Genomic DNA, 18083 nt, shown 5'->3' with positions numbered 1-18083 from the left:
GACTTTTAGTTTAGCTTGGCCGGGCAGGAGAAGTGGCATTGGCGGTTTGTTGCTGCCGTCTCTGCCCAAAAGGGAAGTCACTGCAAAGAAAGGATCTAGTAGAAATAAGAGGGGTAGGGGAAGGGAGGTCAAAGATTTAGACAGTGCAGAGGGCCTAGTTTGTTATGGGTGAGATGAAAATCCATGCGCACTTACTACATCCAATTAGAAAAGAAAAAAGGACATGAAAAGACGTTTTCCACAGTGCTTATCTTTGATATTTGCTTTGAAGGAAGGGTTTTTCCATTTTGGAGCATTTTCGGGGATCTAATATAATTTTTCTCCTTTGCCCATTGTGCTGTGTGAACAAGACGCTTTCTTTGCCTGCAATCGGAGGCAGGAGAGGTGGCTTTTGATGCATTTTTCGAGCTACCTGTCTCCCTCTGGTGGACAAAGTGTGCTTGGCAACATGCCTCCTAGTAGTGTGAGTGGGTGTTGCTTTGCATCAGCTGTCGCATACTTACTGTGAAAATGTTGGAGCGGCGCTTTGACTGCTTGCGGATGGGCGTGGGCGTGTTGGAGGCAGCGATGGTCTCAATGCGCATCTCCCGCTGACTTATGCTGGGGGTGGAGGGAACAGAGGAGGAGTAGTCGCTGAACGCACCCCCACCATTGGCCGCCTGGGGAGCGAGAGAGATTAAGAGGAGCCAACAGAATCAGAGGAAGGGAAGCAGGAAGAGAGAAAGATGGAGAGATTGAAAGTCAGAGAGTGTTTATAATGAGGGACATTTCCACACTGATAAAATAAGTTATGATTATGAGAGGAATTACATAAACAGAGTATGGTGGAGGCTTCTTTAAATAACAGAATTAAGCTCTTAAATAACGACATGATCAGTGAGTAAAACAGCGAGCTGGTTTGAGGATCTTACCTGGTTAATGTGAACAGAGGGGATGGATGCAGCAGGGACTGATGAGTGGCTGGGAGAATTGGGGAGAGATTTGCACGGACCAATAGAGAGCTGCTGCTTTTTCCTCATGGCCACAACTTTCTGGGCAACTGGAGGACAGAGTGGCAAAGACACAGTGACAGATTGTTCAGCAATCCTGTCATATTCTTCCTGATATAAATAGAGTTTTGGTGGGCTGGTTAATAAAGCAATGAGAACATTGAAACCATAATTTTACAGGTGCCTCTGCAGGTTGTTTGTTAGCATTACTCATTTCGGGGACTAAAATAGAAATAGCAGCGAGTGTCACAACTTTTAGAAATGCTGCATTATTAAATAAAAAGCATGTGTTAGTCCTGGGTCAGAGATCAGATACATTTCATTAACATAAATGCTAAAATAAAGATGTTTTAGCAGCCTTCTTACTTTGAAACTTGGTTTCCTAAAGACTTAGATAAACATTTGTTTTCATGACAAATTAATGTGATGAACGTACATCCAAAAACCACAACGCAAAGAAAAAGGTGGTTCTTCAATTAATGTGTACAAACAACCTTTTAAAGGTATATCATATAAAGTTTTTTTGTAAAATATATCATGTTTTAAATTTATAAACCAGCATGTATTACAAGACAGCAATTCTCAGCTAGGGGCCAGCCCTCTTACTTTGGATTATGTTAGTCACCTGTAATAACTTAAAGGGTCAGGCACCCTAAACAGCATATTTTCTTAAAAATGTATTTAATTGCTGAAAGTTTTTTATATATATAAAACTGGGCTGTCTATGCAGTAAAAAGACACAGATACTGAGATGAAATTGGTGCTGCATGACCAGAGAAAACAGAGGAAAAGGACTGTGGCATTCAGTTTTGCTCAAAAGGTAAAAAACCTACAACTACCATAACGCTTTGCATTACACAGGACAAATAACGCTCCTGCTGGTGCATGTTGTAATATACGCTTTTCCATCTTTCCACAGGAAAAAATATGGTGGCCGGCTAGAAACAAAAGATCTTGAATTACAATGAAATGGTAAGCTAAAATGTGTTTTACGTAGTTTATTTGCAGCCTCTGTTTTTAGAATACAGGGAAACAGTAAGGCTTCCACTTCTTGTTCAGAAACTCTCTTAATTCAGCCAAACAGTGCACTGAAATATGTGGCAAGAAACAGGAAATACAGTAACAGTTATATTTATATATTTGTCATATTTGAGCACTGCCTAGTTTGAGAGAGCTTGAGAGAGGTGCGGGAAACTTCTACACACTTGTGTCCCTGGTGGTGGGCATACAAAAATGAGGAAGCACAATCTGTGTTTTGAGCCAGCAAAAATTCACGAGCAGGGAGATCAGAGCTCTGGTTAGATCAAAAGACGTTTACCACAGTTTATTAACACAAACTACCCACATTACTATGATACAAAGCTAGTTAAAAGTTGACACTGTGTAACTTTAAATCTAGTAAGTAGCCGTGCAGAGTTTAAGTAAGATATGGTTATTTTCAAAGGTTATGACCTTTCTGTGTCTGCGATGTGTTGAAAATAGCAGGGCGTCTCTGTCTGGACCCAGGGCATGTCAAGTCATGTCAAGTCAAACTGACTGTTTTCATATAGAGCAGGTCTAGATGGTATCACAAGCTGGAGAGGGATGGCAGGGTTACAAGGAGGATGCTCCCCCCAGGCCTCACCATAACAAGACTTCAGAAGCAAGAAAACATATTTATCTGTAGACTAAGTTAATTCTGAATGTGATGTTTCACCTACATATTAAACGTAAAGTGGAAAAAGATTTTCTTCCCAGTGTCATTATTAAAAACACTATCAAAAAATGTTCACATGGCCTAATTTTCTACATTTTTATGTGGGCTATCAGATCATAAGGGTCATTTTAAAACTAACAATTTGTACCTTAGAGAGGACCTATTATACTTTTACTTATTTTCTATCATATGTATAATTTTTCAGTGTCGGATGTTCATAATAAATGTGGCTAAAGTTTTAAATAAACAATAAATATATTTTAAAAAGCCTCAGGCTTCAGATAGTTCCGAATACTTGTTTCAATGTTGTTTTTTTTAGACTTTAGAGACAAACTGATGTCAGCTTGAGATAGATTTAAATGGACATCTGCTGCAGGCATGCGGCTGCAGGTGATTACATTACATAGCCTACACTACCGCAAGTAGCTGCACGCCAACATCTGCGAAACATGAAAACTTTGTTGACAGTTTTTTTATAATACTGTCCTTGATTCCAGATCATATTCCTGTTGGAACATGTCTGGTTGTGTTTTAGAGACATTTATCTGCAATTTTTCACAGTAGAAAGTGCCACTATTCTCTGTCATTGCAACAACAATGCAGAGACGGTGACTTATGAAACAACCGAAATGCTGACCAATTAGAGCAGACTGGGCTTTTTTGGGAGGGGGGCTGAAAGAGACAGAAGCTAAAACGGAGCGTCTGGAACAGCGGGTGAGTACAGGTGTTCCAGCACTGACAGTATAAGAAAAATAAAAGTGTTTTGGACAATTAAAGCCTGTTAACATGTTTTTGTAGAAACCCAGAATACAATAATAAACTTGAAAATGAGAATAATAGTTTCCCTTTAATCTCAGACTTCTGTAGACGTATGCAAACAACTCTGGGCAACTATGCATGCAGGCCTATGTATATGCATAATTTTAGGATATGTCAATAAAGTCTTCAGGCAGACAGAGGAAGAATGCTAATTTCTTTCTTGTTTCTTTATAAACAGAACCATATTAATAAAATACAGCTCAACAAAGTAAGCAAAGCTAATTCCAAACAGACGAAGAGCCATATGAGCACATTATCATGAACACCTCGGGCCATTTGTTTTCCAGTCAGGTAATAAGCAACATACTGCAAGGTGGCTCATACCTATCTCCTGGGGGGAAAAAAGGTACCTCTATTTCCAAGAAAAGTAATCATACAAAATGATGCTTGCAATTTTTTTGTGTCACTCACCGAGCTCTACAGAGTGATGTTAGCCAAATGAGACTATGTCACCATCTGAACAACCTGATTTTACATGCAATTGGTGCAACCTGTCATTTAATTCACAGCACACTTGAATGAGGGACTGGGTGGACCGGGAAGGAGGGAGGGAGGGAGGGAGGTGATGTTCACGGCTGCGTGATGTGAATTAGCACTGAGGGAAAGAGATGATTTGAAGTTGTGCTGACAGCTGGGACCACAACGCCCGGCTGCCTGCTGCAGCATGGCAAATACAGAGAGAAGGCAAGGGTGACACAGAGCGACATCTCCAGACAGCCAACACTCCTTCATCTCTTTTAATTATTTCAGATTGGGCTTCGGGAAGCAATTAAGGCAGGGAGGGAAGACAACGTGCCTGTGCATCAAGCCAATGAAATGCAAAGTGAACGTTGTGTTACATATTCAGATGTTTTGTGGAGGGATGACAGGCTTTCAAAGGAGCGGCAGCCTTAGGGGGATAATGTGCCAGAGTTGAGGCAGCAGAGTTTCCAAACAACAGTTTCATGACTTCAATTATAGATTTTGGGGAAAACTCAGAGTTTCCAGATACTTTTAAGAGACATTAAGTAAACCATTCAATCACATCTGAATATTAGCTGGTCTCCACATTTGTATGCAATCCTTCATTATGATTTCTGCTTCCATGATTAATAATTGTAGTGTTTGACAAATTAATTTAATTTAAAATGCCTGCTGTATGCAGCATTAATTGAGGTGAGACCATTAATGTTCCTTTACTGCTAACAAAGCATACTGCCAATCAGAGCTGCCGAGCACACGGCATAACGCATATTAATGTGTATGTGCACCCCTCTAAGTGATTCAAGTATGTATGGGCATTTATGCATTTTGCTAACAATAACTAATAATTATTAGTGAATTTCAACACTATGTCTAAGAGACTGACATACAGTTAAAAAAAAAAGTTGATTCAAGATTATCAAGGTGGTTTACTGTTTTGTCAGAGGGACTAAGTGAAAAATTACCTCAGTTTTGCACATATTAGAGCTAATTTGACCACTTTTCTTGAAATGGTGGGAAGTTAAAAGAACCTTGCAGTGTTCACATTCTTCACACAAAATGCAGCTCATTTGTTCATCCAATAAATTGTCAGAATGTCCTGTAGTTTTTCCATCAAACTTTTCAAACTGTAAGTTATTAATCTCAAATGTGGTTTAGCTGTTGGGATGGTGGTTTGGAATAATTTTGAGCTCAGTGTATTAATACAGCCTTTGTATTTGCTTTGGGTGATGCATGAGAATAAGGTGACTCAGTGAAACCTCAGCCTGTAACCCACAAATGATTCATTATAGATTAATCTGCGGATTTTTTTTTTAATTCATTGGTAACAAATTGTCTATATATGTCAAATGGTCATGTTTCTCGTCAATAATAGTCAGAAACGGCCATCACTATTTCCAAGAGCCCCAGTTGACATCTTGTTTCATACAATTCTATGGCTGAATTTGTGCTTACTCAAAGATAGTGTAATGAAAGGCTTAATTACTTTTGAAGAGTTATTTTTTTGTTTTGCACAAAAGGGAGAATGAAAAACAACAAAAAACAAAGAAACATCAATTGTACAGTATCGGCCAAGAATCTCACAACCGGTAGATCCCTACTTATTGCCTAAACAATTAGAACATAGTTCCAGATACATGTTTTGTCGATCAAATAACTATTTCATCTCAAATGAAAATGCCAATAAACTGAAAGATTACAGTTTAAACTAGAAGTGTGCTGAACTCTAAACCATCATGATGTTAAAACTACACCTTGTACTTCCTGTCTAACCCATTTCCATTTATCGTTATTATTTTTTGGCTCCCCTCTCACCGTCCTGGAAGACTCTCTCCACATTCAGGCCGTAGGTGGAGCAGGTCTCATAATACGTGCAGCGCTTCAGGTCATTTGACAACTTTCTGGCCCTCGAGTCGTCAATCACTCTGGGGTTGGCAGCACTGATTGCATCTAAGAGAGCAGGGTGAGAATAAAAGATTACTCAAACACTCAACTTTAATAAGGTTGTCGATATGTTATGGTTTTTGTCAGTGTCAACAGATTTCACCAAAAACACACAAGTATATAATTTCATTTTGAACACAGGTTAAATAATTTCCTAAAAACAGCTGGAAACTGTAAACAGAAGTTACAACAGTTAGAACAGTTACTAATTCTGGAGTAAATAGTTGATTTATTGGGGACTATTTTTAGTTGCAGGTTAATACTAAGGATGTCATGCAAACTTGTACTCCACTTTCAAGTTGATATCACAAACACAACATTTTTATCCAGTACAGTAGGTACCGTGCCTGCAATTCTTCTGGACCTGACAGGACCACACATTCATCTACAAGTGCTTTATTCTGCTGTTAAATGTTAAAAGAAGAAGAACACCAATCACCATGGAAAACAACAACACGTGGATGACAGCAGCAAGTGCAGCTGCAGCGACAGCTCCATTTCTCATCGTCAAAAAGAAGTTTGTTTTTCTGAGGTTTGCTATTTTCTTAATCCTTTGCAATGGGAGCGTTCCTATTTACACTACGCTACAAACAGCAGCATTGTGACGAGACGCTGAGCTTCCATTCTGCACTTTAAGTTATCGAGAGATGAAAAATGTTCAAATTTGGGTAAAATGCTGCGACTGCTCATCACTGTCAATTTTCGCTCAGGCATCAGATCAAATAAGAGGAAAGTTGGGACAAATATTCTACCGAAAAGACCAACCATCAAATCTGTGCGACTGACAATGGAGAAATATGTTAATGTACTCTAAGCTACATATGTATGTGTATCCTTGACCACAAAATCTCATGAAGATACATCAACTCTTACTTTGTGTTTTAGGCAGAGCATAAGGGATTAATGAATTACTGAATGAATTAAAAAAAACAAAACAAATAAATAATAAAAAAATGAGAACTTAATTGGGTACTGAGGATCATAACATTTTACTGATATTTGGTATCGACTGTTTAATTTCTGTCATATTCACATGCCTAATTAATACATGTTTGATATGCCACTGAGTATTTCCGGCAACAGGACGACATATGTAGGATTACTAAAAATAAACTCAGAGCTCATCGTAATGAAAAACATGTCATCCAGTGCCTCACAGCAGCTCATTGATGTGTTTCAAAGGAGCTCTACTGCAGACAGAAATGAGCGACTGTATATCAAGCTTTGACTACACATCACTTGTTAGTTTGATCAATTCATTTTACTGGAATTTGTTGACAATAGCAAAAATACAGAATGTGCCAAACTCATACTTAAATCATATTTTCCAAGTGTAAAGAACATTGAGTACTTCCTGTGTAAAGTGCGTAGTTTCATTATGGAGGAAACAATATCTTGACAAAACACATATATCAGATGTAGAGCAAACACCTTGTGTTCCAACGAGGACCATGGGGACCTCAGCTGTGTTCCTGTAGCTGGAGAGTCGCAAGAAGTAATTGTAGACCGTCTGGAAGCTGATCTCATCCTCCAGGCTAAAGACGAAAACCACCGCATCCACCCAGGCAGCGAACTGAGGACGGAGCAGAGGTGACATGATGAAGCACTGAGGAATATAAGCTGCCTCATTACTGCACACAAATATTCACACAACAGATTTCTTTTTTTCGACATCAAAACCACTGCTTCCACTTCAGTCACACACTACACTTGCAACTTAAAGTCCTCCTCCGTTTGGAAATGTGTTGCAGGTATTGTTACTTTACTGGGATGTTGGAGCTTCACTCTGATGTTTTCAAGTTAATCTGCTGAAAAAATGTTACGTTTCTAAATTCATGACATGTGCAAACCAGCAACTACTTGACATCACTGGTCAATCATGATCCAATATGCAAGTCTGAGCTTTCGTTATAACTTACAGACACGTTCTGCAATAATCAAACATTCACCTTCTCTTCCCCTCTCGTCAGCTCTCTCTCTGTCTTTCTCACACAGCAAGCGGCTTTATCTGTGCTGAGGCTTTCTGCTATTTGGCTTTTGACCAGGGAAAATTTGTTTTTTAAATCCCTCACTCTATAATATAAACATAAATGCCTCTGCAAATATGTAGGCCTAACATCATGTCCAAACAGCAAGCAAGTGCCTTTCTGTTCAAACTGAAGCTGTTTATTATGCACCTCTGTAACGACATGTAAACAAACCACTGTCAGCTGTGCACTTGTGTAAACAAGCCACGTAAAATATTGGCTGTGCACTTATTATTACTTTTTTTTAGTTTAAATCCTTATTTCGAAGATGCAAATTTAAGTGAAAAAGCATATTCAGTAAACAACAAAAGTATTTTATGTCCGAAAAGAAGTAGAAGCAAGTGAATACTTCTCAAAATGTACCACTTTTTAAAAACTGCATAAAAAAACTTGATATTAAACATGAATATTCACACTTTCCATCCCAGAACTTTTGACACTTCCCCTTTCTGTTTAACTATCTCACATCCCTTCAATGAGCTGTTTTTACAAATGTGTTTAAATTCATTAAATGTTTTATATGTTTTCATTTCCAGAAATTAACCCTTTGCCTGTAATACAATGATATTTAGCATTAGTTCTTACCGTGTCTTGAACAATGAAATTCATCTCAATTCATGTAAACTTTCTTTCATTTGCAACAACTTTTAGATACTAACTGATAGTAACTGTGTGCTTCAGATCCTCTCAAGAGTTAACCACTTAAATGATGGTTGAGTACTTGCAGTCGTTCTACCTTTGTATTTTTTACTACTGAAAACATTATATACCGTGAGATTTACTCGATATTACATACAACATAGTCAACAGCAAGTAGGTTGTTTTTAGCAATGGTCATTACCAGAAACTTCCAGCTCAGCTTTTCAGATCTGTGGTTCAGGTTTGGGTCACTGATTAACTCCTATGTTTACAGGTCGGGCAGGGTGGACTGGCTCTGGACTGGACCAGTGACTGCCTCTTATAATGGACACGGTTAATGCAGCAAAACCCTGACCCATCACTACATGGTGCACATTAACTGAGAACGGCCCTTTTTAGTATAGTAGGATAAATTATTTGTGTAGTAGTTAACATTTTTTGAAATACAATGTGCATGTTCATGGATCTTATAACAAATAAGTTCAAGAAGTTTTAACAAGGTAATTAACTTTTTGTGTGGGAAACTACTGACACATAAATAATTTCCCATATTCACATGTCTTAAAACACCTTTTCTAAATGAATTTTGTTCTTATAGTTTGTTCTTATAATGAGCTTCTGTATGACATTTTACAGGGCTTTAATTTTGATTTTCCACATCAGAATACCCTTATGGTTCCTCCAAGACACTTTGAGGTGGTGTACTGTCATTTTAAAGTCAGTCTGGTTTTTAATTTAATCTTTATTATTAAATTTGACTAATTATTCACACAATTTTAATTGAAAAGCAGTAGTATTATTTTTAATTACGTTCTCATCTTTTCCATTTCATTCATTTTCTATTATTTAATATGTATTTATTTTGTTCTATATATTTATGTTTTTTTCCATATTTATTTATAACTGACAGAGTAAGTGACTTCTCTCAATGACAATGAAATACACAATTTTATTTTAAAGTCTGTTCTTACATACTCTAACTGTAATGCCTGGTATATACATATTGCATTGCAAAACAACATTTTGCATAGATTTTAGAAAGTTCAATAAGTTTTGACGAGGTGTTTTTAACTTTTTTTGTGAAAAAAAAAAACAAACCCAAACTACATAAGACACAAATTAATCTAAATATTTATATGTCACATATGTTATCACTGTAATGTGTTGCAGGCCTACTTGTATCTGAAGTTCATACATACAGACAGAAGGGGGCAGTGTAGCAACAGCCATAGCACACTGAGTGCCTGGTTTTCAGCTAAAGAAGCAGTGTTAGGTGATATGAAAGTAAATGATGACAGACAGTCTTTGTCTTTGCTGCATCTTATACATTAACAATCGCAGTGTAGTTTATGATCGAACAGGTGAGAGAGGTTTCCCTCGAGTGGAGGAAATCAATCCTAATCACAGCTCATTGTAGAAAAGAGGCTAAGCAGCGTAGTTCCAGCAGTGACAATCAAGTGATAACTATTCCCCTCACCGCCCTCGTCTCCATTCAGCTTCCACACCTCACCCAAACCCCTATAGGGAATGAATGGCAAATCAAGCCTCCAAAGCCACAACTCTTCTCAGCCTCATGTGAGTGTGAACATAATGGAGGCCTTTAATTATGCCGCTAATTATACAGGCAGCTGACAACTGAACCGGACTCATTTCTGGTCCCTAATCTCACTGAGCGTAATGTAAGCGGAAATCGGAGCTCTGCCAGGCCAGGTATCAGTACCTGCTAATATAAACACAGTGTAAATTCACACTGAGCCATACCAGAAACATTGAATCTCGTGAGAAAAGTCAAAAGCAAGTCAATTTGTAGCTTGTTAGCAAGACCCAGAGACACTAACCGAGTTTTATTTTGCGCCTCTATCTAGCGCAGATGTGGGTTTGAGATTTGTAGATGTTTAATAAAATGCTTCCCATGCTCTTACAACCACTCCTGCACATAGGAGCAGATTTAACATATATTATATTTAACATATAACATATATTACTGTGACTAACATTACTTGTAAAAACTGACTAATGGTTAAAATGTAGCACACAGATATAATTTCTTTACATTAAATTGTGTCTGAATAGTTCAAGAGGTTTTGGAGCTCTGGGCTGGAATACATAAAGATACGATATATACTGTATACGTAGATACTCTGTTGTACAGGTATTTGTGAAGAAAATTTCTGTGACATTTATCTGGGTTTATTTCTTTTTCCAAAACGTTTCCAGGTCTGTAAATAGTTAATTTCAAATTTCATGACTTTTCCAGGCCTTTCATGACGTACTGACCCTCATCAAAGCATGTTAACATGTTCTAGTAGGTACAAAGTACACAAGTATGAACCTGAAAATGAGTATAACAACTAAAACTCAAAGAGTGACGTTCAAAAATACTCATCACATTCACATATGTGCCACATGAGTGTGTTTGCACATTATTCTTTGCTAATTTAAACAAAAGGGAAAAGATGAGAGTCCTGCAGTTGTTTCATTTTTACTAGAGCTGCAAATAACTACGCACATACTCAAAAATGCATGCACTAATTTTTTGGCTACTTGTGTGCAGTAAAAGACAAGCTGGAGGAAAAACTAATGTTACATCATCATCTTCTGAGTTGATATAGTGAGTGTGTTAGGAAACAGTTGCCTGTTTTCACATCCAGCAGACATGGAGCGACATTAACATTCATTTGGAGTTGTTTTTCTGACCACCAGACAAATGCAAGTCCAATATTCACAGTTGCTGTTTTTTTTTATCTCTGCTGCACTCTCCATCAACTCCTGAGGGAGAAGTCTGGCTCTGTAGCAGCTAAATGCTCTGCTATGTTCACCAGGTAGCCGCCAGCTTTGTCTGTCTGCCGTTTGGCGCTGGCCAGGTAGCGCTCAGTCGGTTTTTCAGTTTTTCGGTGACAAACAGCCGTCTGCTGCATTTGGAAATCACACTGCTGGAGGCCATGAGAGCGAAAACAGAGAAATATTGTACTTCTGACTCTATTGACAAACTTAATTGGCATCTTTAGTCACTAGTTAGTTGCAGATTAAGACTAAAGATAAATGTGATTAAAAAATAAAATATGATCCTCTGTTATAGATTAGAATCATCTGTTTTATATAAGATTTTTCCAAAACTTTAAAACCGGATAGTCCAGATACTTGAATGAATGTTAGGGTGAAATCTTGACTGATTACCTTCAGAAAACCCAGACAGGAGGAAGTATAAAAAATAGTTGCCCTATCTTACCTACATTTAAGTCCTGTACGATCTATAAAAGGGAGGTAAAAACAATCATTACACAAGGCTGGATTTACCAGGAAGCACTTCTTTAGTTTACTCCCTTTTGGAAAAGCATGAAATAGCGTCTGTATGAAAATATCAGTGGCATGTTCTCTCATAAAAACTGAGTAAAGCCCATTTTGGATAAAACAATAGCTCCATTACTCTTCATATTTCACATACTAAAAGGGCGATTAGGTGCTGCATCGCCCCTTTTACGACAGAAGTTATTTTGGCTGAGCTTACTCATTGATCTGTTGTTGCCCCTTAAGTGCTTCTGGTAGAACAACCACAGAGCGCTGTCACGCTGCTCCAAACAGTCCCGCAGAGAAGTAATGGTCTGTCTCTAAACAGTTCCTGTCTGCATGACAGTTTGCAGACAGTTTCTGTCTGACACATCTCGCAGCTTGAAGAAGAAAGAGACTTTTTTTTCAGGGTCAACACCCTCACCTGTAATTCTGGAGGCCCTCCTTCATCTCTGATCAGAAGTAGGTAGCTCTGTCCATCCACCACTATTTCTTTCTTGAACCGTCCACCTGAGGAAGAGACATTTATGAATTATTTATTATGACAGAGATTGTTCCAAGATCACTCTTACAACATGTCGAGTCGGGTGTAGTGTTGGTGCAAAACTAAAATGTAAAATTGTCTTTCTTAGGATGTAATTAGCGACCACCAGGGATTTCCCAGACCGCAGGCATATTTCACACTCATTAATCAGAACAAACATTGAACATGTTCTGGATCAGGGCTGGGTAATATACCTTACAAATAATAGGTATATATTGATATTTTAAGGCTATGCTGCAATGTATGCTTTACATATCTTGTTTTTTTCTCTATAATAACTGATTTAACCCTTTAATGTGTATGATCATCACAGTGTGATTATTCTAGCGATGTAATCTGAATTTAGAGGGAACGCAGCTTGTTTGTGACATTTTAGAGGGATTTAATTTTAAAATTTCACATCAGAATACCCTGATATTGTCTCAGTGATTAAACTGTCATTTTGAGGTCATTGGCCCAAAATGTATTTTTTATCATTATTTTTCACTAATTATTTACACAAATGAAACCCAAATTCTCCCTGAAACAGAGTTTACAGCAGTTCTGAAAAATTCTCATTCATTTTATTAATTATTACATTTAAAATTTATTTTCATTTTATAATATAACTATTTCATAATATAATATTTTTTTAATTGATTGATTTTTTTTTATAATTAACAGACTGACTGACTGAATTACATTCACCAGAAGGTCACTTTTATTTTTTGGTCAGTTTTTACTGGAATCTCTTGTATGAGGTATACATGTGCTGCAAAAAAAACAAACAAACAAACAAAGTGGGGACTAGTTTGACTGCCTTTCTCAAAGTGGAGGCTGCAGCTTGACTGCAGTGTTTTGCACTGGGTGATTTTTTTAAGTTATAAAACAGATTTGTGATACTGCTACCTTTGGCAGCAATCACTTCGTGTCATATTTTGCAGAGTGCAGTGGTTTACTCATCAGCTCTCCTGAAACTGAACCATCTCCAGATGACAGACACACTGTGGGATCTTCCTCTATTTTGAATTGACATGAACTCAGGACAATGACTGATGTTCAACCAATGGAACAATTTCGCCTATATTCATGCTTGTTGTTGCTGTGAAAACGGCATGAGGTTGCCTCAACAAGCTGGAATATTGCCATTAACACAATGTGATTAAAAAAAAATCAAATTAAAAATACACAATGAACAATATGATAGGGCACAACCCTATTCCTGATACCAAATTTAATATCAAAACACAGCTTGACATGGCTCATAAAAGTTTGCAGAGATGTGTGTGAGTTTAAGTGCAGTTCTCAATTTAGACCCCTAAATGTGTTGCCTTTAGGATCATATGCCAACAGGAAAGCAGGTCTCTCTGGAGCCAATTATGTGGGCGAGAAATTGCCATTTAGCGTGTCTAATGCACAGCTGCTGAGGGAACAGGTTCAGCGCCACTGTCACTGCACTGCCACAAGTCCTGGAAAGACCCAACTTTCACTTCACAAACACTATCAGACTGCACGTTCAGTCCATCACTTCTCTGCACGAGCTGCAGTGGTTAAGAAGATTGGTTTTCACAGCATTAACATAACTCATTACACTCTGCAATAAAATGATAAGACAAGGGGAATTATTTTAGAGACTGAGAGAGAAAGGAAAGGAAGTGATGGGAGATAATATTAGAGATTAAAAAAAACCTGGCCGTTATTCTAACTGGTGCGCCTCGGGTCACACCACGTCCACAGGAGAGTGGTGAGGAGCTAACACTTAGCCCCCGTGCAGCCTTGAGTCTCCCTCTCCTTTTCTTTATTTCTCCTCTAATAGAAATGCATTTTCCTTGCCGCGAGCAACGCTGGCTGCAGATAAAGAAGAGATCAATGGGAGAACTGCACAGTCAATTAGATTCTGCATATCATTTGAATGGTTGGCGATCCTGTGGAGATTAAAAACATTCAAATGAGAAAGTTGTGAGGCTAGAAATGTCCCTGGGAGTGAAAACTGGGCCTTATGAATACGAAAATATGCTGGAAGCAATTTGACCAAAATTGAATAATGCACAAATTCTGGGAAAAAAAAGGTCTACGAATGATCATGAAATAAATCAAACAAATGAAGCCAGCAGATGTGTGCGCAGAATAAAAGCACACCTGTTACACTTATCAGATTTTCTAGGAGTTTCATAAGCAGACATGTTAGCTGAGATACTCATACGATTAGATAACAGAGTGCCGGAGATCACGCTGTTCAACCAGCATATCAAAAACTACAGATCTTACATCACAGAGGAGCTGCAGGGGCCATATAGTAGCTGTGCCCTGTAATTTTTAATAGGCGGACAGTATTCCTGTCTCAGCAAGCAATACAGATCCACTTGAGCCACACTTCCACCCTGTTAAGTCCACTTTAGCCTGCTTGGCAAATAGGGGATTCTCCCAGCCTTTTGCACAGGCTCTGAAGCCCTGCTGGATGCTGGTTGTGTAACAAAGAGAGAGAGATTCACGTACCACCAGCCAGCTATTTCTTTTTTTTTTTTTTTAACTCAAGTCACAGAGCTTTGGAGATTCAGACAAAGGACTGAGAAACTATGTGTCTGTATGTCTCTGAATCCTGTTTAAAACGGGGAAAAGATGAGGAGGATCTCATTACACAGTGAGAAAGACTGGATCAGAACGATACAGCAAACCAAAGATTTATCAGAATACATTTGTGTGGAGCTTGGCAGCTTCGTGCATACGCCAGTGCCGATTATGGAAAGTCTCTCTGAAATCTGTAATGAAAGCATACGGCTCTGGTGAAAACACGGGTGGAATTTGAAGTAAACATATCAGTTACGTAATCATCCAGGATGCTGTTGTCTTTATTTAGAGCGGAGCCAATACAATGCATCCAAAAAACCTGGTGCTGTGAATAAATAAAGCAGACTACCATACCTCTACAACACTTTTCTACATCACCATGAAAAGAAATGATGAATTATTTGAATGTGTTTTTTCGCTGTTACATAAAAAGAGGCGACTAATAACCTTGCAGACAGCCTACAGAGACGGTAAGTTGGTAGGCACGGTTAACACGCAGTAAGCATACTCTGCTTACACGGAGGCTTAGACCTTGACACAGAGCCACAATCCAACGGAGCTCCATCCGGTGTTGCCATGGCAACATACCCCAGTACCTTTTTTCAGATATCATAGCAAAAGCCCAGGAACAAAACACTGAAGAAACAGCCATTGCTGAACCTTCCTCTGCTGGGCAATGCTTCTGCAATGTAAATACCCAATTTGGAGTAAAGCCAGTGTTAAAGCACATAAAAATGCACAGAGAGAGCCCGAGCAGCTGCTAATTATGAGACAGGTATGTTGTATCACAACGACTCGCAGCAATGTAGAAGGACATGTGCACATATCTGAGCCCGACATGTTTCCTTGATTACAGCAACAATAATCGTTTCTGTTTTTCTAGCATTTCCACCATTGATTTCTCAAGGACTAATTAAGCTACGAGGGTTTTTTTTCTCCCCTGGTGCAGCAAAATGCCAGAAACTAATTATGCGCTTCATGTCTCATCCTCACTATAATTACACTAAAATGAAACACTGCAAACCCCTCAAAGATAATCAGTTAACTCTGGGTTCGCCAACATCTTTGTGGATTTCTGAGAGGAGGACTTACCTTTTAGGCCAGAAGGGGGCATTCTCATTATGATTCAGATGATAAATTCAAGAATATCTGATTTTTAAATCTTAGAGAGCAAATTAAAATGGCGAGGGGTCCTTTTATGGAGAAGCGATCCTGAACTAAAATTCTAAAATACTAAAATTCCTGGATGATGCAAAACAAAACTGAAATTGTATATTTGTATTGACACTGTGTATTTGCATAGACACTGTACATTTGTATTGACACTACAATACTACATGTATGTGTATAGATACTATTGAGACCATATATTTGTATTGATACTACATATTGTATTGACACTATAAGTATTGACATTGCATATCTGTATTGACACTGTATATTTGTATTTACACTATATTTGTACTGACATTGTGTATTTGTATATTGTATATTTGAGTATTTTGTAACAGTTTTATATGGATTTTTTTTAAATTTCTTTTGAAATCATTTTATCTTAATATTTTCTTTAATTCTTGTATTTATATTTTTTACCTTTCAAACCTATTTATTTCAATGTTAAAACTGCATTCAGAGTGAAAGGAAAAGAAATAAATTGTACAAGAACACTTTTTTTTCTGTGCATATGATAAGAAACGCCTTGACTTGACGAACCATGGTAAACTGGCTCATCATCAGAGCATCCAAAAAGTAAATGGTTCATTATTGTTACAAAACCTTTAATTTACAGTCTGAAACAAATGATGGGGTTTAGTTTTACCTTTGTGTTTCAACAATGTGTAATCTTCACGGCCCTAATTTACTGAAAATGTTATGCTTTGTCATTATCGCGGCAGTTTCAGTGGAGGAGCAAAACGAAAATTTATTTAAAAAAAAAAAAGAACTGAGCCAATTATGAATTTTGGCATGCAGAAGCTTGATGTAATCCAACACACAACATTTTAACACAAACTAATTAGAAAAAATACTCTCAAAAGGAACCGTGCTTCATGCAACTGTCATAATACGCGCACCCTAATATGGTTATCCGTCTGCACAGTGTTGCAATCACTGCCAACATGCTTGACTTTCTTCTGGTGAAAAACAAAAGAAAACTAATTTACCAGCCAGCATGTTTTGGAATAATTTGACTAATCAGTGGCTTTTGAAATACATCACTGTAGTCAATCTTACAACAAGTCTCTGTTTAATTTTTGAGATGCTGAAACTATGGAAATTTAAGCTTTTCACTCGTTAGTTTCTACATATTATATATGACAGACTGTGAGGTAAATTAAAGCCGCAGTAAACATGCTGCATTTATCCAAATCTTTGTGATTTTCTTTGAGTAACTGGCATGTTTTATGACCTCTTGACCAGCTCCTCTGACAGCAGACTCTTACCTTCAGGTGACTCCTCCTGCACATATGTGCCTGTCAAGTACCGGTGCACCAAAGCAGACTTTCCACTGGAGAGATTCCCCACAATGCCCTGCAAGGCCAAGAGCAAAATACTGTGATTATTACTGACAAACATAACATGACAGGTAAAAACTACAATATGTAGACTTTGAGGACAACAATGGCGACATGACAAAATGGTCTTAGCACAAGGTGGTCGCTCTGTGTGTTTCTGGAGCTTTAAACCACGCTCAGCGACTCTGTCCACAGAGCAAGGCCACGAAATGTTGAAAAAAGCCTTAAACATCCGAGGTCAGTGGACCTTGTGTGTGAGATTTTGGTTTTTTTTTGGCTAGTTGTTGTTTCTCACTTCATAAAGCAGCCTTTACGCTCGATCATGACAGTGGTTTTGCAGGTTTTAGCCGATTATCTACAAATTGCATTTACTTTTCACTGCACTAAGAGCTATAGTATCAGAAACTACACAATTTTCCCATGTCATTTTTCCCCACAGCGTGATAAGAAGAACTGAAATTTGATAATTTTTTTCATTTAAGAAGTTGCTTTTTGGCTGTCAAATATCAAATCTAAGCGATTATACATTTTCATTTTAACACAGCGTTTTAAAATGAAAAACTACACAACACATTTTTGGAAATTTTCTCCATCTACCCCACCTGAAAATGCATA

General features: G+C 37.9%; 1 protein-coding gene across 2 annotated transcripts in view; it reads right to left on the bottom strand.

The window, feature by feature from the left end:
- agap3 (ArfGAP with GTPase domain, ankyrin repeat and PH domain 3) overlaps nt 1-18083 on the bottom strand; it is a 167482-nt gene that overhangs the window by 67676 nt on the left and 81723 nt on the right. For both annotated transcript variants that reach the window (XM_042498498.2, XM_042498497.2), the window contains exons 3-8: nt 17397-17484; nt 12289-12374; nt 7342-7483; nt 5782-5916; nt 912-1039; nt 504-659 (exon numbers count right to left, since the gene is read on the bottom strand). In XM_042498498.2, the coding sequence (XP_042354432.1) occupies nt 504-659; nt 912-1039; nt 5782-5916; nt 7342-7483; nt 12289-12374; nt 17397-17484 (735 nt within the window). The remainder of the gene's footprint in view (nt 1-503; nt 660-911; nt 1040-5781; nt 5917-7341; nt 7484-12288; nt 12375-17396; nt 17485-18083) is intronic.

The sequence above is a fragment of the Plectropomus leopardus genome, chromosome 12 (genome assembly GCF_026936395.1).
Source record: "Plectropomus leopardus strain MGB_pleo_1.0 chromosome 12, ASM2693639v1, whole genome shotgun sequence".
Lineage (NCBI taxonomy): Eukaryota > Metazoa > Chordata > Actinopteri > Perciformes > Serranidae > Plectropomus > Plectropomus leopardus.
The sequence above is the reverse complement of the archived record's forward strand: the minus strand, read 5'-3'. Positions and strand labels throughout refer to the sequence as shown.